This window comes from Trachurus trachurus (assembly GCF_905171665.1).
Source record: "Trachurus trachurus genome assembly, chromosome: 3".
Classification (NCBI taxonomy): Eukaryota; Metazoa; Chordata; class Actinopteri; order Carangiformes; family Carangidae; genus Trachurus; species Trachurus trachurus.
The window spans coordinates 14,187,578-14,211,623 of NC_139893.1; the positions used below are offsets into that span (position 1 = coordinate 14,187,578).

General features: G+C 40.2%; 1 protein-coding gene and 1 long non-coding RNA gene across 2 annotated transcripts in view; one reads left to right on the forward strand and one right to left on the reverse strand.

The window, feature by feature from the left end:
• Positions 1-719: 719 nt before the first annotated feature.
• LOC310984129 (CUB and sushi domain-containing protein 1-like) overlaps positions 720-24,046 on the reverse strand; it is a gene marked incomplete at both ends in the record, with an annotated part of 396,452 nt that continues 373,125 nt past the window's right edge. Inside the window, 11 exons of the mRNA XM_083969256.1 lie at positions 720-879; positions 3,188-3,250; positions 5,611-5,737; positions 6,036-6,123; positions 8,581-8,693; positions 10,160-10,321; positions 11,003-11,065; positions 11,573-11,752; positions 11,965-12,076; positions 13,118-13,191; positions 23,870-23,976. Of these exons, the coding sequence (XP_083825382.1) occupies positions 720-879; positions 3,188-3,250; positions 5,611-5,737; positions 6,036-6,123; positions 8,581-8,693; positions 10,160-10,321; positions 11,003-11,065; positions 11,573-11,752; positions 11,965-12,076; positions 13,118-13,191; positions 23,870-23,976 (1,249 nt within the window). The remainder of the gene's footprint in view (positions 880-3,187; positions 3,251-5,610; positions 5,738-6,035; positions 6,124-8,580; positions 8,694-10,159; positions 10,322-11,002; positions 11,066-11,572; positions 11,753-11,964; positions 12,077-13,117; positions 13,192-23,869; positions 23,977-24,046) is intronic.
• LOC310984130 lies at positions 14,515-19,985 on the forward strand. Its single transcript, XR_014595288.1, has 8 exons — positions 14,515-14,610; positions 15,344-15,420; positions 15,523-15,612; positions 16,072-16,233; positions 16,569-16,636; positions 18,157-18,377; positions 18,621-18,725; positions 18,805-19,985. It is a non-coding gene; the product is annotated as an uncharacterized lncRNA (long non-coding RNA).

Consider the following 24,046-nt stretch of genomic DNA (forward strand, 5'->3'; position numbering starts at 1 on the left):
TACTATTCATTGTCTGGATGGAGGCTGGGGAGTGGAATAGTCTATGTGCTTCCCCTGAGAGGGTAGAGCATCATATTGGTCAAACCCATGCCTGGCCTACAGCTGGGGGAGTTAGCAAGCCTATACCACTGTGCAAATTTGGCATGAGGGCATGAGGTTAGGTAGGGGTAAAGCACTACTCAGGGTAGAGGGAGACTAATCCAGGGGCATATGACACTGGTCATAGAAAGCCCTTTCCATAAGGTGGTTGGGTCAAATTTTACAGTCAGTCAACTGACACTGGACGAGCGCTGTTTTAATTAGGTTGTCGCTCATGGAGGAAGTTCAACTAATTGTACCATCTTTCTCTGATTTCCCTTGATCTTTGAATCAGAACAGTGCTAAGACGAATTCTGGTCCCAGCACTGATCTCCTGAACAGCTGACTTCATCTTATTTGACGATGTCACTGTCTACTCCCTTGTTTATTGGTTCAGACTTATTTTACGCTTTCACTGTAAGAAGAAGTGGATGATACCGTTGTTCAGATAGGTTGTGGGAGCAGGGCTGCATTACTGTGCAGATTATGCCGACTGGGGACCAGCATGCTGCAACACAGACTGCTCACGGCGACGCGTCCAAATGGTTAGTTTGTTCTTTCATTTTTGTTCGGTTAAGCCACACCGCAGACTGCAACATCGAGGTTGGACTGAACCACTGTATAGTGGCAGGTTTGCTGGACTATACCACAGTGCAGACTGTATTGAGTGTGGTGTCGAATCGAACTGCCTTAGCCTCAGTGGGCTTCATGTTGGTGTCATACATTGGGTTTTCAAACGATGCCTGACCATTGGAGCTTTCGTGGCCGACATAGCCATTGAACTGGACCTTGGGACGTGTCCTGAAAAACATAAAAAGAAGGAAGCAACATCAGGTTAATGACAGAATGATGGTTTCAGAAACATATTTTGCATTCAGTGTAATAAATATGTGCCAAAAGTTCTCTGAAACAGAAAAAAAAACAAAAACACATACTCATTTTAGGAAAGCATAGTGAAGTTGCCTAAATTTGCTGATGTTCAAACATACAATGTGTATGAGTGGTCACCAAGACACACAGTGAAAAAACTGATAAGTTAGTCATGTTTATCTCGCAGTGACACTGACTACAAGTGTATCCCTGAGCTGAGCCCACTGCAGCTCCATGCTGCTTTTAGGTCAGTGGTTTGGTCTTCTTTCATGTACACAGTTTTGTTGAGTCTCACAGCTCTCAAATATTAAATCACAGGCAGCCATTTTTAACAAACAAGCTCAAACCTGCCAGATGTATGGTACATGCCTAGTGGAAAACAGTGATAAGCTCTAGTGAATCAGTGGTTGAAGGGAAAAAAAGTAAACTCCAAGAGATCCAGATGCTTTTCTCAGGAGTTAGTGAATTGAACCAAAGCCAAAAATTACAACAAAATTACATTTGTCAGGTGGCCAGAAACTTGGATGGGATCTCATGCTGCTTTCTATATAGTCAACATGAAAATGATTGTTCTTTCCCTTGGTGTGAATAGTTCAAACAATTTAAAAATGAAACATGCTAAATATTCAGTGTTATATGTGGTATTTCCATATCCTGTTCGACATCACTAATTTACAGAGCACATGTACTCAGAGAAATGAAGGCCGTATGAATTTAAGAACCACTGGACAGCAAAATGTCAATTTGAAAAAGTACACTCAAAATATCCTCCCATGTTCTGTCAGATGTCTTGTTGGACATGTTGAGATTAAAGGAGCAAACTTAGATGAGGTTTCTTGTAAAAAAAAAAAAAAAAAAAAGAAATCTACAAATTGCTTTGAAAATTATGGCCGGAGTGAGGACATGAACCATAACAACTGCCTGGTTCAGTGATTCAGCAGCCCAGTACCCATCTGCTGCTCTCATGCGAGTGTGTCTGCGTGCATGCAACCTGCCATCACCCTAAAAATGGTTGCCAATGATTTTTAATTCAAAGGAATATATTATTCCACAATCTGCCGGAATAAGGATTTTAAAAAAACTTACTTTGGAAGGTTCAAACAGATCCATGGTGAAATATGACAACCTGCTACTAATTTGTCTGTTTGTCACAGATTACGTTTTTGGATAATCGGGTCCTATAATCCAGTTAGATATAATCACTTACTCCCAAACCCTGTGGAACTATTAGTAGGGAGGAGTGCTGCAGCTGAAACGCTGCTTGACTCTGACCTCATTAAGAGTGTATACGTGTATGTGTGTGTGTGTGCGCGCAATGGTAGAATTCCAACCCTGGGGAACCACTAAGCCTACCCTACATGCTCAACCCATTACTTTACAAAACTGTGCACACACCAACACACACCGCAGACCTCCATGCGTGGCAGTAGTTCAAATTGCTGCACTGGCTTCTGGTTGTGGCTGTAGGTGCAATAGTTTAATTTTATTGGTAGAATGAAATACAGCACACATAATTGCTTTGACAGTATTATAGATACTGTACAGACACACGGGCCCGAGCAGGAACAAACTGCAGTGTACACACTCACACCTTGCTGTTAGTTTCTCATTTAAGCTATTACATCGCTATGAGAAGAAATAATTTCTCTTTCTGCTGGCTTGCCTTTCTGCTTGGTTGTGTTATATTCTGCAAGCAATATTATCTTTACCATACAGTACATAATACAACAGATGGAAATAATAATAAAAAGCAGCAGCAAACTGAAGTACGTCACTTGCTTTGATTAAACCAGTTTACAGCAGGTCAAATATATTTGTTCTTGATGGCATCATGCTGACAGAGAGATGACAATGAGATCAAAGACAAAATAAAATGTCCTCCATCTAGCTTTTAATGATTGCTGTTTTAACACAGTAGGGCTGCACTACCTTTGAATAAAATCAAAACAATGTGGCCATGGAGTGTAAATGTCACCCCACTTACTTTTATCTGATGTCAAGGTGTCCTTCCTCATTTCCCCCCCCAAAATGAATATTATCTTAAATTTACAAGTTTTCATTTTTCTAAATGGTGATGAAACAATCAGTTTAACTTTGTTGAATTGTGCAGCCTTACTAAACAGCATGATAAAAACCTAAAAATTAAAAACAAGAGATGAAAAGTTTGACGGAGGATGTGGCGGCGGGCGGAGGTCTGGTTGCTGTTTGAAACCAGATGAATGACAAGTGTCAGTCTTACCTGCCGCCAGGCCCCCAGGTGTCTTTTGGTCTCTCATTGTCATCTGTGTCAGCAGACAACGTCCTGCATACAACCATCAGCTTTAATATACATCAACTAGCATTGCACACTGCTAACTGGCAAACAGGCTGTGTAACAAGGCGTGAACTAATGTCATGATGAAATTACTAGTCTACAGGCCTCAGCAGCTATCACATGTTTCACATCAACTATCACATCTTTTCTAAGTCTGCATGACCCCTGTACGCAGCAGCCACGATCTTAGCGTTACATTACTATCTAGTCAAATTAACATCAATAGGTCAGGACATTGCAAGGCTCACTACAGACAGAGCACTGTAAGATAAAGCTATCGTAAATGACAAGCAACATGTAATAATGATAATAATGACTATTGTTAGACAAGTGAGATGACTTTGTAAAATTCTGATGCGATGAAGAGCAGAACATCCGTTAGATGATGAATCTTAAACAGGAAACAACAGTGACATTTTACCCTCAATATAGCTCTGGATTATCTCACATCTTTCAGCTTTTAAAATCTTTTTTGTGAACTTTCTGGCAGCAATAATTAATATCTAAGGTCAATCAGATTAAACCTTAAAGCTGTGTTTGGAGTATTAAAGCTATAATTAAGTTTTAAAATGTGTGTCTGTAAACCAGCCTGTCCTTCCAAAAAAGAAAAGAATAAAATATCTAAGCAGTCCTCTCAGGTATTTCATATAAATCCTATTTATTTTACGTTTTGGTAACATCTGAATGTCAATAAAACACATTTGTACAGGGACAGATTAATGCGTGATAGTAAAAACATTTGTGTCATGCATTAAACAAACAACATTTCAAAGATTTTAAATACCTATAAACATCATACTTAGGTAGGGTAACATCTAACTGTCCAAGTATGATTATCCTTCACAAAACTCCGGCACATCATTATCTATAAATGATCACTGATATTTTAGTCTATTTTACAATAACTACCCTGCAGTGCTGCATAATCATATGTACTGACATATATTTGGCTTGTTACTCTGCACCGTTTTCTTGTAATACAAATGAACTGGCCTGGACTCTTGGTCTGTGAAGAAACTGCCAGGGTGTCTTGTCTGGGTGGTGCAATGCAACACCACCTGCTGATAATTTATCTTGCCTTCTTGTGTGTGCTGCCCCAGGGCTGCGTCTGCACCTCTGGCCACCAGAAACGGGGAGTCTGTTGCCTCATCATTAAATTAGACTGCTGTCTCCATTTACACACAGTATGATGATTTTGAAGAAACATGAAAAATATAAACCTGCTGTATAGGATTACATTGTTGAATTGGCTCTTAGTTAATTGTAACAAATGACTATAAATTTAAGGGATGTTAAAAAAAAATCTACCCTAAAACGTATTAGCCTAACTGTTTTAAAAACGGTTATTTCTCCATATATTTAGGATTTATGAGTTGTTTATTTGTTTTTCTCTTCACAAGTATAGCTACAACTGAAAAAAAAATTGTACTGTCAAAACCTAAATAACAAACTGCACCTCACTATTGATATTTATCAAGCATTTCAGAATCACTCAGAGAAATTGCGTTGTCAAGTATGGAAAAATAAATTGAAAATAATTTCCCTCAAATATGGACTGTCAGTGGGGTTTTCTTTTAATTGATGTTTTCCAGTCCAATAAATACCATCGCATTAAAAGACCACTGCTGTGGAAGTATTTCCTTGTTGGCAATTAAGTGTTAATGACAAGAACGTGTTATGGACTTTTGCAGATGCGGCATTATATCCCAAACAGAATAATCAATCATAAGGCATTTTAATCTAATAAATATCTTTGAAGTTTGTTTTGTCGCTTTGAGAGGCTTGATAAATACCAGCGCACGTTTTGTTGTCAGCTCCTCAGAAAGTAATTAGAGGATTTTTTTTCAGCATTTTCCCCTCAAATGCACTGAAGTTATTATCAGCACAATCAAATAATTTATCATTCAAGGTGAATCTGTTTCACGTTCAAGTGAATCTCTTGAAGATCAACTGATCAAGATGTTTATTATGTGTACATATTTTTGTTCTACTTTTTAACTTTTCTATTACTTTTTTAGAGTTATTTCTTTGGACATTTTGCCTTTGTTTGGAAAGAACATTGGAGACGGACAGGAGAGTCAGGGAGAAAGAGAGAGAGGATGGTATAGGGCCAAGGGCCACAGGTTGGATTTAAACCGTGGCTGCTGCATTTAGAAGTAAGCCTACATGGTACGCACTCTACCAGGCGAGCCACTGGGGCACCCCCAAACTTTGATATTACTTTTGACTGAAGGCATCAAACCTGCTCTTTTTTTTATTGCGGACAAAGTGAGATGGCAAATGGCTGTTTTGTATTCTGCTCTGCGTGATGTCCTCTGTGATGGATTTAGGTCGAGGTTGGGGCTTACCTGTGCTTGTAGAGGTAGAAGGCAAATCCGGACAGGATGAGGGCAAAGAAAGGAACTAAGATGGCTGCTGCCACAGAGCTGCTGTTTGTGTAGGGGTTGGATGAGTCAATCGCTATGGTTACAGGGCCTGGGGACACAGACACAGAAAATCCCACACTTGCATGAATACACACACATAAACACCCCTTTGTGCACGCGTAACGCTTCTGTCATTCATTCTGAATGCTTGACCTCTGCGTCTCATGTATACTCAGTCTGAATTTTAAGTTGCTTCACACTATCTTGACAAAAACATTCCTTGAATTTGACTCTTTTAGCGTTTCCTCTCATGTGTCCCACTTTCGGGATGCTTCACAGGAATATTAAGTCTACAGTATATTGTCTGTTGTGTTCTGTATTAGTGCTAATGTGAGAGACAGACCCACCTTGCCTCGTCAGATGGAACTTGCCAAAATCTTTACTGTGAATATGCCCCTGGTAAACAAATGTCTTCTGGTCTGATTCTGCCGTAACCTGAAAAACAAAACACACAGCTGAATATGAGAACTTTGTAACAGACTGTAGGAGATACTGTATGTTTTTCTTGCCATCTCTATAGAGAGGGTCTTTTCGTAATTCACTATGAGAATGGTGCTGAATTTTAATCAAAGTGTCAAAAAAAAGTGGCTTGCGGATCAGAAACAGGGCATGTGAGACAGGTGTGATTATAGGGTGAAAATATTTTAAGAACCGACAGGTGAGTATGTAATTGCCTTCCTGTACAGTTGACTACAGATGGATGACAACATCAAGCTAACAGTAATCAGCTTAATGTTGTCATCCTCAAGGTTTACAGTAGCAGTAAGTTCTTAGTAAGAAGTAAGTTCAGTTCTTAGCAAACAAATGTTATTTTTAAATCAAGTAGACAGTCAGTGTGTTGCTTAGTTTATTTAGACTAGAAACACTGATTTCTGAACTCCATATATTGTTTTTTTTTCTTTTTAGGATTTTACATAATGTTGTATACATTTGAATGCCAGGCTTCCCCCCCATCCTCTCCCCTCATCATCAGGACAGTATCTCTCCACCTCCAGCGCTCTGGCCTCTCTCCACCTGCCTCTGCTTGGAGATTGAAGTGGCAATATTTTGCCCACAACAAAACAATCAAAATTTAATCTTCTAACTGTGAAAAGATTGTTTTTCAGGAATCACACAACTTGGCCTCAGCCATTATCAACCTGACTCTTCTCCTCCTTCACTCTTTCTGTCATTCCCAACATGATAAATTGGCTGTCCATGTGTCTCCTTCATTTCCTTCTCCTTACAGCCTTTTTTTCCCAACTATCTTTTACAATCTACCCACTTGGTTCCTTGGTGCCTCCTTCACTTGTCCCATCTGTCAACAAGTCAAACAGGATCAGATTTTTAATCCATTCCCCAGTTGTAAAAATGATGTGTGGAAACCTCCAACTTCAAATAGCATATCAAACGGAGTTAAAAAGTCCTGAAGGAACATCACACAAAGATGACTTACATTCTATACTTTTCTTTTTTCTCTCTCTTTTTAGACACAGATGCAATGTTATAATGTAACTGACTGTGTTCATTTAATGTAAATAAAGAAAAGAAAACAACTTCTGAGAACTGACAAACGTGTAGTAATTCAACACTATCTCTGTCCAGATTAATGGTTATCATCATGCTCAGACTACTTCTTAGCCAGATCTTGTAACTTCAATCACTGTCTTGTTCACTCAGCTACTACTGCTTATGACAGACACATAGTAGCTCACTCTATGGTGAGCAATAAAGTGACATTTAAGACACTCATGAATCATCATGTGTCATCATCACTGACAGAGGATGAATTGCTTTGCATTACATTATGTGGTTGTAGGGCAAAAGTAGTGCACATGTAATGGTACTGTACCTTTGTTTTTGCAATGTGAGTTTACCTTGTGCATGAACAGTTACAGTAGTAGAACACTGAATAATTAAGCAAAATTATCTTAATTAGTGGATGTTAGTGTTGATGTTGGAAGGAGGATTTGATTTAATGGGGTCTTTGGTCAGACTAGTTTCTAATTTCTACACTGAGTTAAGATAACTCCCTCCTGGCATTCTCTATATACTAGTGCATTGTACAGATACAGTATACAAGCCGTATTGTATTATATTGTGTTGTATCTTCTCATCCAACTCTTAAAAAAGCAAATAAGCTATACCTTTCAATTACTTCTCAAGAGTTTATTGGGTGAAGTAAGAGATGCTACTTTACCATTTTCTATAGCCTATGTAAAATAGGAATAAATAGTTGTTAGGAAATCAGTTCTGCTGTGTCCAATGGACAGAAAAAATCACCCCAGATGACTGACGGAAATTATATAGTCAGAAATAAACACAAGTTCTATATGCTATCAGATAATTGTGATACTTTCACACAATTACTTATTTCTCATATTTTTGATGAGGAGATGGAAACAACATCATTCCTCTAATCTGAAAGAGAATTAAATTTGTATATCGTACAAAATCAGTGCAATAATGTTACATGATATTTACTCATCCAGAGCGGTGGAACTGAGTAATATTGTAAATACTGTTCAATATTTCTGTTACTGAGGACCAAAGGGCAACGATTCCAGTTTGATGATTGAGTAGTCATATCATGTTACTACAAGACTTCTAGACTTCTGTTGTCTAGAAATATACACATTAATATTGTGATATTGATTGTGATTATCATTAAAGAGATGAGTAAAAACTCTGTTCATTTTTAAATGCTTAACACGTGAATATATTTATGAACCTGCTGTGTATTTGCACCTGCAGTAGTGCTTCCACTTGTCTAATTTACGCTGCATTTTAAGTCTGCAAATCTGAAACATCTGGCCTGTGATTGTTCCTTTTCCCGCACTGAAAACAAAGGCTGAAAACACTTCTTCACATTTAAAGGGAGGAGGAAATACTGTAAGAGGAGGTTTATCTTACATATCCATCCATTGCCCAGTTGTCGTTTTTGAACTTGCTGTAGTAATGCTCTGTTGGCCCCTTCACCTGGTAGACTTTCAACAACAGTTGGTTTTCCTCTGACTTATAGGTACCTAGAGAGAAACAGAGTCAGATAAGTGCCTGGTCCTGGTACAGTATCAATACAGCCACTTAGTTTCTGAATTGTGTTGGCACTTGGCAGGAAAAAGAGCAAGACATTGAGCTAAAGGAGCCATGGGAGGCTGGCAAACAGAAAGACAGTCAGACTGGGTGGTAAGCAAAACAGACAGACAGGCAGTGTGACAAACTGGGAAAGCAGACACATTGACATTTTGAATTATCATACTCTATTTTCTTCACCACGCACCTGACACATTACAGGGGGAAAAGTGACATTTACCCTTCAGCTACATGTCACCACTTGGTTAACTATTGTACCAATTCAGAGCTGTTGCTGTTCTATATGACAAGTCCATGTAAAAGAAATATCACACATTCAAAATGAAATAATTTTATACGTTGGCAGGCCTCATTTCCCACCTGCAGAAGATCCTCTTTGACCCCCGGGTTCAAACTGAACTATTGATTGTGAAATGTCAAAACATTCATAAGTGTCAGTGGGAGTCAGACAGTTTTTCTCAGTTGCCTAAATGCTGTTTTGAAGGTTTTGATTCAAGAGTACAGATTTACCTGCTTTGTTAACCTGCCAGTCATCAGAATGCAATATTCTATAGGTATATTACAGTACATAAACAATGTCTCTCGGGCGCTTGGGAACTGCTGTCTGATGTTGTTCAGGTAATAATTTGGCCCATTAGATGAGGTGTGATTCTGCAGATGTACTGGTGTAGAGGGGCCCTGGCACACAACTTGTTCCCACCAGTGCCCCTGCATGTTTTATTATTTAAGATATTAATGACCTGTTTCTATTCTCCTTATGCTCTGCAGCTCTCGCACCAAACCATTTTCTGCCTTGCAGACTGTGAATGTTTATAGAAACTTGAATATACTTGTGTGCAATGCGCCAATTTCAATCTGCACATCTGTGATGCCTTTTTGATAAGTGTGAATGAAAGCTGGATCTTTATTAACCTGCTGTATTCGCACAGGCAGTAGTGCCTCCACTTGTGTTATTTACACTGCATTTAAAGTCTGCAAATCTTTAACCACTGGGATGTTAATGCTCCCCTTTTCCTCATTTAAAGCAAAGGTGGTGTTGCAACACTTCTTCACAGGTCTATTTTATTTTCATGCATTTTAGTACCCATGAAGTATTTTCCCTCCATCTCATTATGCTTTTATCGTGTTCTGGGTCTTTTTTCGATTTTTTTTTTCTATTTTAACATACACTGTATGATCTCTAAGAATTAAGAGAAGCTTTGTTGATGAACGTTTAATCAAAGAAAATAAAACTGACTCAAGAAATCAGTTGATTGGGTCAGTTTTTTGCATCTGTTTTTCAAACTCTTAAAAATTAAAATGACATTCATAATAATAATAAAAATAGCTTTTAAAATTAATAATTGACTTTAAATAATAAATCTAATAATATTACGGTAGTTATTTCCCTTGCTATTACCTGACAGTCGGATCGACAGGCCGCTGGTCTCCAGTAATGTAACGTTAACTCGGCCACTGGTGGCATTGAACCCAGTAACTGTAAATGTGGTGGGCTGTCTTTTCCCCAGGTACTCGTAGAAACCGCTCCACTCAGAGTTTGGAGAGAACACATCCACTGGAACTGAGAAAAAAACAGGGGAGAAAAATCAAGAGTAGCATTAGTGTCAGATAACTGTTCCCAGTGACAACTTAAAGGTCATGAAGAGGGATGTTAGCCATGAAAGGGCCAGGGTTAGGTGGACCACCTTGTGTTTGCCAAACACAGACTAAAGATATTTACCTCTGGTTCCCTCATAACTGACTGCTGCAGTGGGTTATTGTCTGGATGTCTGAAACCATGACTCCAGTATTCTTGCAAACATTGCACAACTTTGGTCTGTATCTCTGGTGTTAACCTCTCTCCACTGCCCTCTAAATGCATATATTGATTATAAAATCCTACCTAAAACTTACAAGGTATTACATGGTATTGCACCTGAATGATTTCACTTACTTTGGCTGAGCCTACCTGGACCTGGACTATACACAGATAATGGCTGTCGAAATATAAATCTGAAAAGAGACTGCTTGTCCAGACAGAAGACCCCTGTGGACTACAACCTCTTACCACAAGTCCTATCTAGGACATGTTATGAAACAATCCTGTTTATTGACGCAATAAACTCAGTTTGAAACCCTGTAAGGGTAAGTTACCAAGGAAACATATAAGTGTACAGAGAACATCTAATGTATGTGGCACATGTATTACTGTGCATGTGTGTGTGGAGTGTGTGGGTGTGTTGGAGTTGTTTGTTCTGCATACCACGAATCTTGTTCTTCTGGACGTCTGATTCTCCTCTGCCTTTGGGGTTGACTTTCACTCCAACTAAAATTTTAAAAAGCATTGAATATTGATAGTTAAAGGCGTTAGGGATAGACGACGGATTTATCATATGAAGAAAGAGAAAACTGAGACCAAGAAAACCATTTGTTAGTGTAGAAAATAATAATCTGTCAATTACAATGACACGGTCACTTCTGGGTGTTCCGGAGACAAAAGGCATCCACAGCACAAAGCAGAGAGCAGCTGGCAGCCTCCTCCCTGTCTGGTTATAAACCTCGTTGTTTTGTTGTCATACATCACAGTATTCACAGCCATCAGCTTCTTGTCTTTGAGACTAGATAGCACCATGAGTATGTGATAAAAAAAACATCACCCGAACATTCATGGTGCGCCTGGGGCTGATTTATGGAAGCACAGCAATAATATCAGGATGATAATCTGTATTTATCTTAAACCATATGGGATTATGACATCTAGTTTAGATTTTAGACTCAACATCTACACAACATTTACACAAGCAAAAGCATTTTTAAGATAGGATCTGAATACCTTTACAGAGCGGGGGTTTGCCCGACCATCTCCCATCACTTTTGCAGGTTCTGTGCTCGGATCCACCGGCCAGATAGAACCCGTCTTGACAGGTGTAGATCAGCGTGTATCCCAGGGTAGGCAGGTCCATTGATCGAACATCGACATTACTGGGGGTCTCTGGCTGTCTGCATGAATGGGCTGAGTGGAGAGGAAAGTAAATACAGTTAAGACTGTTAACACTGTCTGTAATGACTATAAAATGCTGAAAATCTCCATACAGTAAAACCAAATTGAAAGCTGAAAATACACACAACAAAATAAATCTCAACTGTACCAGAAAGACACAAGTAATGTAAGTACATTTCCATACAGTATGATACATAGAATGATCACACACGGTATTTTCTTACCGATGCACTCAGGCTGAGTTCCACTCCAGGTTAGATTTTCTAGGCACGTCCTTGTGGTTGAACCAAGGATGTGGTAGTTTTTGCGGCACTTGAAGGAAATCTTACTGCCAACCTACATCATAGAAAATTCCAATAAAAAAGATCTTAATCCACTGTTAAATCCATACACTTTGAATGTGTGCCTCACTTCACTGCTGACACAAAACAAAACTTTACAAAATTGTGGATTTAATCCAAATGTATTACTACTTAAAAAAATATGTTTTATTGTTATAATATTCATATATCTTGATTGTTATTCTCTTTGTGTAATTTCCTTATTATTATTCTTTTATTGTTATCATTTTCCAATTTCCAATTGTTTATTTGTATGTTTTGTTTTGGTATGACATTATATTTCATTGTTAACCACAGGTGAAGGCATCTAATAAGCTCTTTGAGTTTTTGCCTCTTCAAGCACTGTAAATTGTCTTTTACTTGTGCATTTTTAACTGTGCAAAATAAATACATAAAAAAAATATTTAATGCTGTAAAAAAAAACATTGCTACTCCTGCATCACACACTTAGCCGGATTTTTCTAATGACGAGTGAGTAGCCATCAGTTCCTCTCTTTGTAGAGATGTCAGGGGAAATATGACATGTAGATGATATCCAATTATGCCTTCACAAATTGAAGGATTTGCATGTTTGCTCAAATTCCATTAAGGATTTGATAGCCAATATATTCCATCAAACTGGTTTTCATCAGAGAGCCCCATCTCTAAGACAAAGGAAAATATTACCTGTCATTCCTAAAGGCTAACCTTAGTGATTTGGGAGTCACTTTTAACCAGGTCTTTAATTTTGACCTGCGTGTTGAGTGTTTGATGAGCTCTTGATTTTTCCAGCCAAGGACCTCTGCAAACCCCGGGCTCCTTGTATCTCAGAAGGAGATTAATATTTATGCATTTAGTCATTCTGCTTGCATTATTTCAACTAATTTAGTGCTTCCTTCAGCACATCATTGGATCATGTAAAAGTTTATAATGAAAACTTTAAGTGTTTGTTGTTGTCACCGGTTATTTAAAATACATTACAGGATGTACTGTTTTGATCAATTTGTATATTTAATTGCAAATTTCATGGATAGAGTAGTTTCCATTTGTCTCTCACCTGCAAGCCCTGGGCCATGATTGGGATACCATAGGCTGGAGTTCCTGGGTCACGGCAGTTGTTGAAGGCTGGGTCTACACACACACACACACACACACACACACACACACACACATATGAGGTGAAATCAAAGTCAAAACAACTGGAAAGACGCACAGCGACGTGTGTGTGCACGCATGGTTACTTTGTTACGCGTGCGTGCGTGCGTGCGTTGTTACGCGCAGGTTGTATTTCACGCGTGACAAAAGCGGCGTACGTATGAAGCAGCGTGTGCACGTCTGTCAGTCACTGTTTGACAAATTATGTTACGCGTTCACACGTACGTGCGGTCGCAGATGTTGTTGCTGCGCAGCAGGAAGTTGATCTGCACCGTGCGCACCACTCCGCGTAACTTGACGTGTAATGTAGTTGGCCTTTTCATTTTAGTCAACCAGGGGAGGCAGCAGTGAGCCAGACTTTGCCTGCCGGACGAGAAGAAGAAGCAGCAGAAGGAGGAGAAAAAGGAGAAGGAAAAGGAGAAAGGAAAAGACCAATACATCCATGCATGCTGTGGGTGCTGGAGGTTCCCGAAAGTGCGAATGAAATGGATATTCAGAAGAGAAAAAAAACAGATTTTTAGCTATAACTTTGTAACCATTCAAGGCTGACGACCTATGGGCTTATACTTTTTTCGTTTTGACGAAGATTTTTTCAGCTTGTAGTTGCTGTCGTGGTTGTTGTTTTTTTTCATTATTGTGGTAACGTTTGCTGCATTATTTTAATCATTAACGTTATATTTATTCATTATATAATTATAATAACACATTTCGTTTGTTAGTTATTACGAAGATTGCTCAGAGTTCCATCGTTGCTATGGTTACAGTGAACGATCAGCTGATTTCATTGTGACTGACGTAGCTTCCGGCAAGTCCGACATCGTCTCACCGACAGGCAGCCCCCGTTCAGGTAAACAAACAACATGGAAAACTGTGATTAAATAATTAACAGTTAAAGCTATTTTACCTCCAAAAACAGCCAGTGTCGTCAACCACAAACTGTTTGTGGTTGATCAAAGTTGTTAAACTGGCTGACTTTACTAGCTGCACTGTTTGATGTAGATTTTAATGATTAGGCTAACGTTAACATAGCTAGGCTAACATTAATGCTACATGCCCAGCCCTCACTGTACTTTTCTCACTGTTTTACAGGTTACAGATAATACAGTGGCTACAGCTGAAGTTGAGTTCGATGAGACGCTCAGTAAAACGAAGAGCCTGACACAAAGGTAATTTAAATATCTTATTCCATGCATGGGGATCAGATATTATGATGCATTTGTGCAGGAAGTCTGTGTGGTTAACTGCATTACTTTGATTATATTGTGTGTGTTTTTTTTAGGTCAAAAAAGAGGACAAAGGCATCAGACCTGCCACGATGGAGAAAACGTGATGATCATCTCTGTGTCCTTGAGGAGAACGGTGTGGAGATGCTTGATGAACAAGAGCCAGGATTTGGTATGTAATTGTGCATCATTATTCTAATTTTGGTAGAAAAACATCATGTTAGGATTTCTATGCGGATGTACCAGTCCAAGAAGCTTTCTGAAGTCTGTAGTAGTTGTAGTCGTAGGCCTGCACACCTCAACATCACCATAATACTTCATTTAGAATGTGATTTTCACAGGGCCTGATTTAAGCCACAGTACCACCTTAAATTAGCTCAGTGCAGCATCACACCGGTGCTCTTACCAATCATATTTCCAACACACGCAACATAACACCACCTGAGAACTCTCTCCTAAACTTCATATGGATGCTGGCAGAAAATGGAGTATGCCAGGGTGGGCTGGCTTATGCAATATTTACAATTACCACCTTTTAATTCTACATATAAGTGTATTTTCAATTATTCTGTCAACAGACTGGCAAAGTGTGTTTGAACACCGTTTTACCAGAGTTTTATGGAGTGGGTGGGTGATAAGCTCCTTCAAGGTGGACAAGTTGTGCGCAGAATAGAGGATGATACATGTTGGAAATTCCCACGGGTCACGTGATTCCCGCGTCATCTTTCAGTGAGCCAAAACTATTTTGGCTTGCGTTAGTTAGTTAAATGGGGAGTGGGTGCAGGAGACACACAATAACAACAAAATGCAACATTTTTGCAACATGTTTGGGTTCATTCAACTGAGATGGACATAAATGGACATGGTGTGACCAGTGTACTGTTTTTATTTTTTATTTTCTCCAGCTCTGAGGAAGGGGGCTACTTTGACGGGTGCTTCTCTGCAATGATGATGACTTCCAAATGAGGGCCAAGCATGTGCAGTAAGTGTTTTTGTGTATTTTCCACATAGATTCTCATTGAACTTCTTGTACTACTTGAAAGTTTATTTTTAAAATAACATTAGAAACTTTTTGTCTATGTAGGCACCAGGAAAGGGCATCTGTGGTCGGTCTCAGCTGAATGCAGCAAAGGTGAGGACAACGAGGAGGAGTCGCTCCAGCCTTGATGAGCAGGTGTGTATCATATAAGAGTTATGCCATCATGGCATTATTCTTTGTGCTCTAAATATGTACAGGCAAGTACCGTATAATAACATTCTTATTCTTGTTGATAGTCCTCAACTACATTCTCCTAAATCTATGCAACCAACATGTTTCACTGTTTAAGCTGACACACTATACTCTTCTCTACAAGTTATTTTGCACTTCATCTATTCACAACTGTACTACACTTGAATGGAAATCAGTGTAATTGATTAAGGTTTCACTAACTCACTTTCACAGACTAACAAAAACCCAGTTGAATTAACCTATCTATTGGGCTCTTTTGGTTTTGTTCTGTTTGTTTGTTTTTTGAAAGAAGACAATAAGAGTTTAACTGCAATTTTACTTACTACTTTTTGTGTGACTGTTAATATATTTTCACCATCAGTCCAACAATTACTGTTATTAATGCTGTATGCAATCCTACAGGGGAGAGATCTTCGCATATCCCATGTTCTCAAGTCCTCCAGTCTTCTGTATGGACGTAGTTGGCAAGTACTGGTCCTAATACAGCCTGAATACAGCCACCTGACCACCATGACGTCCTTGTTGTCTGTGCTTTATGCCAAGGCATATGGCATCAAGTGAGAGGTAACTGTAACTGTTTCAGCACTTGCAGCTGACTGACACTATACTCTTCTCTCCAAGTTATTTAGTACTTTATCTGTTAACAACAAGATCTTGTATACAGGGATGCACATGTACAGGCAGGCAGGTGTATATGCATTCACACACATCCATTATGTAGATAGCATCACTAACATTAAGAATTGCTCAAAAATTATTAGTATAAGTCTTTTCTAAGTATTAATATTTGTATTCACGTCATTCATGGATGTCTCTATCAAAACAAGTGTTTTAGTCATTTCAGTAATTTAGCTTTTTGTGCTTTTATGCTAAACTTACAAACTTTCACTCATTTCCAGACTGTGACGTCCACATAAACCTGTAGAGCTTCCCTTATTCCAAGATTGTGGGGCAAAGGATTACTAAAGTAAGTTGTCCTTGTGGTGGTTGTTGTTTCTGTTGTTTTTAGTGGAATACTGTTTACTAGTGTGCAGATATTACAAGGGCTTCTACCAACACTTCTCATCTTTTCAGGGTTTTATATAGGCTACATGAACCATTTAATATACACATTCACCAGAGGAGAATTGGGCAAGTTGAGCATAGGAGCATCTAAGTTGAGTCCCCCCCCCCCCCCCCCCGACCCCCACCAGCTCCCACCTCCCCCTTTACTTCATATTCCACCTGTCCAGGTGGCAGGTGAACACAAACTGCAGGGACCTGCTGCTGAGCCACCAACTCACTGAGCTTCGGGGAGTTTTGTGATTACATTGCATCTTGGGAAGAATCCTTCATCTTTCTCTTTTAAAGTAATACATGGCTCACCATAAACAGCAGCTTGTTTTCAGCAGTGTACTTATTGTAATCATAAACATCCAGAATCCTGATTCAGTAATCAGGACAAGTAAAGACAAAATACATTCATTTAGGAGCGTCAAGTGAACAGATGCCCCATATGTAGAGGCTACAGTCCTCACTGCAGGCGGCCCCGGTTCGAATCCCGCATCGGGCAGTCCTTTCCTGCATGTCATTCCCCCTCTCTCTCCCCATTTCCTGTCTCTCTCAACTGAACTAAAATAAGGAAAAATATAAAAATACATTGATGTAGTGTATGGGGCAGGTGGCACAATGTACCCCACAGTTACCATATTGACTTTATTACTTCCCATATGCAAAAAGGTTCAACTGATGCATACTACACATTTATAATAATCTCTTTTGGTCTAAACACAATTCTCATGAAACTTGTGATTGACAAAAATTCACTTTCGAGAGTAAAAATGGTTTTTCGGACCAGGGGCAACCTGTAAAGCTCTAGTGAACTCCATGTCCAAGACAGTTGAGGCTGTGATGAAAAATGACATTTTGGGCACAATTTGGACATTTTCACCAGTGGTTCAGACATGAATAGCTGTATCAAAAACAGAAAAAAGTGCAGGCACTCAAAATAAAGGGTTTTTAACTTTTTCAAACCAACCGGAGTGCCTGCACTTTTTTCTGTTTTTGATCTGTTACCCTTTGCAAGAGCACCGGTGGTTTGAGGGACACCAGCAGCGCTCCTGTGATCCTGTTATTAATAGCTGTATGTTGAGTTATTTTGAGGGGACAGCAAATTTACACTGTTATACAAGCTGTACACTGACTACTTTACATTGTATGAAAGTGTCATGTCTACAGTGTTGTCCCATTAAAAGATACAATAAATATTTACAAAAATGTGAGGGGTGTACTCAATCTGTGAGATACTGTATGCGATCCTTAAACCCAAATCATGATTGGGAACTTTTACATTATAGTTTAACAGCAGATCCACTCAGACACATGTCACACTGGTGAAAAGCACCTGTAGAACTGAGTTTTGAGAGCCTACAAAACTAGTGTTGCCTGTAACGTTGTGTCTGGTTTTCACCATTTTATATACACTAAGCTTGTCCTTTTTCACGTCAGGTGTGTTGTTGAGACAGGGCTAAACCAGAGTTCGACAAGAGTTGCCAGTTTCTGATTCTACACCAGAACACAGCAGAGTGGTCAAGGCCTGAAGACCGACCCAGTTACACCTGCAGCGAGCAGACAGAGGAAGAGGAGTGTGAGATCCACGGGGAAAGGAGAAAAAAGAGAGCGACAGCTGTCGTCAACAGACGGGCATTGACTGTCGGACTAAGTGAAATGTGAGTTTATACTCTGCCCTAGGGATGTAATGGTATTAAAATCTACAGTATTTGCGTCATTTCATTCTCTACATGTCCACAATAATATTGAGACACTATTGTTATTGTGATATTGCGGTATTACCATTACCGTTACATCCCTACTCTGCCCCCGTTGTGGGAGTAGTGATCCCTGGCCGTGGAAAGTTATTGTGAATGTGTGTAAAAAGTACAGTGACTGAAGTCTCTCCCCCCACATAACAGCGTACAAGGCCGACGCCCGAGGATGGTGTGACAGCAGTGGTGCCAAGCGACGAGAGTGGTGTTGGCCCGAGGTGACGGTGAACAGTTGATACTCTGCCCCATCATGTGAGTAACAATCTTAGGACGTAAATGAAGTGGCGTGTTGGGTGTAAATGCAGTGACTGCCATCTTGTTTCCCTCACAGCTTCCGAGTCTGCGCCCGGCAGAGGACAGTGTGCAAGTGGAAGACCAGCGGTGGACGTGGAGGATCGGTGTTGCCAAGCTACCACAATTACGGACTCCTTCCCCCCACACCCCATTTTATAATTTCTGTGAATAAATATTGTTTTAAATGCTCTTTACAGTCTCCAAGCACTTTCTTGGTTTTAAACAGCCCCTCGCACTTACAGAGCTTGTTTTGATTGAAAACATATTTTAAATTACACATAACTTTTGCTAGCTGGGTCTATATAGACATGTTATATAGTTTTATTATTAGATTTAGGCTAAATGAAAACGCAGACACAAATTTAGTAGCTTAGATACAGTAAGTGTGAGCATTAATATGAATATTAATAAATTGCAACACACATTTGTATCAACAGATATTTCCTTAATTGTTATTTTGATGGTGGAGAGTCTTGTCTAGTGTGTAACATGTCCAAAACAACCCATTGGTCTTCTACCAATCACCATGAAGGCTATAGAATATAAGTTACACCTCATTCCCTTGTGGATTGGGTCAGCTGGAAGAAAGCACTCCCATCAGGATCAAATCTTGTTTTTTATTATAGGATACAGTTGATCAGTCACAACAGCATAATTGATAAGTGAATCCTCTAAGCCAGGCCAGGCCACAAAAACCATGAGGTCATTTAAATGCCATGCCACCACTAACGTCTACTCTTTATTAAGTGTGAGTTATGCTTACCAAGATTAAGTACACTTTGTTTAGTTGTTAATTGATCTGAATATTTGAGTTGTGTGGGTTGTGGACTAATATTTTGCTGTTCTTTCCTTTTCCTTTTCATCAGAAACCAACCAGCTAAACAATAAATACGATGAACTGGATCCCCTGTGTTTGTGGCATTGTTTTAAACAACCCATTGCGTTGATCCACCATAATCCCTCACACACCCAGTCAATATTTTACAACATGCTTTGAGTCAACTGATTAAGGTTACTGCTACGATTTGGACAAATTCAGTTAATTTTGAGGCCATACAGGCATTGATTTCAGAAGTCCCTCTGTAACCTTTCACACAATTCCCAATGTTAAGTTATAGAAAAGGTGCATCAATCAAGAAATAAACTTGCTAGATGAAATGTCAAGCGTGTGATCTGCTGCAACTCAATTTCCCTACGGGGACAAATAAATTACTACTACTAGTACTACTGCTTAGCCTTACATAGAACAGCAGTCCTGCCTATGAGCACAGTCAGATTGTTTGAAACGGCCCTGTACGGCCTCTGCCTAAAGAGTTGTGTGATGGAAAATTCTGGTATTTAAACAGAACTTCTCCTCACCTTGTGATATGTGTTGCTCAGCTGTGAGCCAGGCTCATTCCTTACTGAATGGATAGAAAACTTTTTGCCACCACAAAAGACCCATGAGATAATTATATTAGGACAGGAGGAGGCTCAGTGATGTCATGTCTTTTTATGCTCCATGGTTGACACTGATTCTGCATATTTCAATTTCAACCTTCCTGATGGCTCGACAGTTTTGTTACAGTACCTATATAATTATTAATAAAGTGTAAAAAAAAAAAAAAAAAAAAAACTCGGCCGGGACAGTGTTGCAGCCTCTGTGCAGCTATTCAGGTGCACAAACCTAACGCACATCTCCAGCTGGGTCCGTGTACGTTTCGTTAGTTTGATTTTTCCTTAAACCAAACTGTCAGAAAACGAAAGTCAGCTGGTAATTTGGTTTTCCGTTTCAAATCAAAAACCAAAAAAACCACAATTCAGGCTGTTTTTTTTTGTTTTTTTGTTTTTTGTTTTTACAACGAAAAAAAAACAAAATCAAATTATGGTCAAATTTTGATTGCCTTTTCGATTTTGATCTTAAACAACACATTAACGCCGATGACAGACCGGAAGTGTCGGAACTTCAAAATAAAATCCCAGTGAATTGCGTTATAGCCACAGACTGTTGATTAATGGCCTATAAAATCTTTTTTTCTTTCTTTGTAAATGTTGTGTTTTGAGCACATGGATACATTTTCACAGCTGTGTTTATTTTTACACATGAGTGACAAGCTGATCGTTAATTAGTTAATCTTCCTCATCTCCTCGCTGCCTGGCTCTCTGTCTCCGCTGCTGTAGCGCTTCGCTTCGCTTCCATTCAGTCAGATCATGTTCACAGCGTGTTCTGCGGCCCGTCTCCGGTCCCAACCGGGCTCCGGACAGGCTGTCCCTCTCTGAAGCAGAGGGTGAGGTGGTCAGCTTCACTCCTGCATTAACGCCGATGACAGCCTGGAAGTGTCTGAACTTCAAAATAAAAGCCCAGTGAATTGAGTTATAGCCACTGTACTGTAGCCTATATTAATAGCCTATGAAATAGATAGTTTTTAATTTAATTTTATATGGCTTGAACGCCATTATATGAGACCAGGCTATTAATTGAATACTGACTGATTGTTTTATTTGAGGAATATAGCTATATTACGATCTGCTGCAGTAACGTTCGCCACCCTATGGAATAATGCTGCATGGGGCTGGGTGATAGACCAGCTCTTCTCAGAGACTCAACCCGACCCTGAGGTCTCCAACCCCGGGCATATTTGGCAGGTGGCAGCGGCCCCTTTATGGTTCTTTTCTACTCTTTTCAGTCACATGAGATCCAGTCCCAGACCTCGGCTACAGTCCGGGATTTCATCAGGCTCCCTTCCCGGCACAGGGCACTCTAATCGGCAGCTTAGATGAGGGGAATCGCCGTGCGTAATGGTCGCGCGTAATGACAGCTCCTCGCCGGTGAAACACAATAAACTGCGCTACGTTTGTCTCATGGCACGGTGGAGCCTACACAGAGGTACACAAACAGGTGGATCAGGAGAACGAGCGAGGAGAACAGTACATGAGGAAGATTAGTTAACGATCAGCTTGTGTGAAATCAAAATTTGACCGTAATTTGATTTTGGTTTCCTCGTTTTTCCGTTTCAAAACCAAAAAACTAACAAAAAACAACTTTGTTTTTCTGTTATTCTGTTTTAAAACAAAAACAGAATAACGTGGAAAATTAAGTCTTTGACTTTTCTATTGTTTTGTTATTATGATATTTGGAAACTTCGCTCCACAGCGGCCAGGTCCCGGAGCAACTCTCTCCAGTCTCCACACCCCCCGCTTGCGTCCGCTCCCCCCCCCCCCCCCCCCGGCCGGAGCTCCGTGGTCCATATGCCATCCCTGCAGTGCACCAGAGTTCCCCGGGTCACGCTGCTGATCCGCCCCGCGGAGCAGGCAGCTCGCAGCGGCCTCTTCCTACAGCGGATCGCTCCGTCCCGGACCGGGGAGCGACGTCGCCGCAGCCGCCACTGCCGCTGTGAGCTGCCTGGTCAGCGGGGCGGAGCAGCAGCTTGACCCGGGGATGGCGACCACGGTCCACAGCGGCTCAGACGCAAGGTGTGGAGAGAGTGGCTCCGGCCGGCCGCTGTGGCCAGCTGGGACACAGATTATTCTCTCTGTCTTCATTGAACAAATAAATCATGTCATGCAACAGCCTATATATCTGTATCTCGTATTGGATCGATTGCACCATCTACTGGATGAAAATGAAAATGCAACACAGAACAACTAAGTTACACTACGCGTCACGTTACGCGTAGTGGTGCACACCGGGCAGATCAACTTCCGGCTGCGCAGCAATAGAGTCTGCGACCGCACGCACGTGTGAACGCGTAACAACATTAGTCAAACAGTGACAGACAGACGTGCACAATCTGCTTCATACGAACGCAGCTTCTTGTCACGCGTGACACAGTTTGCGCACGTCGTTTCCGCGTACGCGTGAGCGCCTGACAAAAATGTTCAATCAGCTTCACGCGAGCGTTAATGCGTGCGTTTGCTGAAAAACGCATGAATGTTACACGTGGTCACTACGCGTAGTGTGATTACCGGCGTGCAGCAGCCATCACGCGTGAACGTGCGCGTGAACGGGGGGCCATTATAAGTCAATGAGGAAACTACATTACACGTCAGGCGCTGTCTGCTGCACAGGCGTCAAAGCACGCGGGTGTGACACGTCCAGTTGATAGCTGCGCACGTAATATGACACGATTGTACCGGCATACTCACACACACACACACACACACACACACACACACACACACACACACACACACACACACACACACACAAGAAAGTGTATATTTTAAAGTAAAAGTGTACTGCAAAACTGCAATACAATAGAGTGCTTGTTCTTTAAGTGCAAATGTTCTTTCTTACCTCTCACCTTGTCTATGAATGTAATATATAGGAAAGACTGACATCATAATTGTAAAAGGAAAAGCACTAGTCAGAGCAAATGGATAGACTTTTATAGTTCTACATTGTATGAGAGACAATGCGTTTACTTTTAGCAGAGGATGGAACATTGTGTTGCCTCAAGGCTGCAATACACTTCTGCTATTACACAATGATTGAGATTTTACCCAACGGTTTCACAACTTGTTAGAAAAAAATCATCATGCAATTCACTACAGTTACCACCAAAACCTCAAAAATAAAGGGATGCTTTTCAAGATAAAATCGTTAGAAATCAGAAAATCAAAAGCTGATATCAGAGCAGTGCACTTCAGTCACTGATTAGATCTCCAGCTCGATTTGCTTGGGAATACTAATGCTGCAAGGTGTAGATGAGTAAGATCCACAATCCTGTTTGCCAGTAATCTGTTCTTACAGAGTTGTAGTCATTGCTTGTCAATGAAATGTTTTCCTATGCAGATTCTCTACAAAGGACAAAATATAATATGTAACATTTCAAACATCTACATGAACCCTCTGTCAGTTTAATATATTTCTAAAATATATGCGCTGAAGACTATGGCATATCTAAGACTCCTTTAAAAGTGAGCTTCATGAGTGACTTTCATGAGATTAACTGGACCCTTTTTTCTTCCAATTTAAGACATATTGATTTATGGATTGACTGTGGTCATATTTTAGGGCTGTGACGCAAAGCAGGAACCACTAATTCTAAAAAGTAACATTTTAGAGACAAATGTGTATAACAATGGGAAAAAATGATTTCATGTGTTGTCTTTTCAATTACCTATACAGGCTGGTTGCTGTCCACTCCAAATCCCATCAGCCTGACAGACTCTGGAGGCAGAACCTACGAGCAAGTAGGGGGCATGGCAGTAGAACCTGACTTCAGACCTAAAGAGGCAAACAATAGGAAATACGAGTAATGAGCAATTATTTCAGGCTGTGATTAATTTAGTAAATT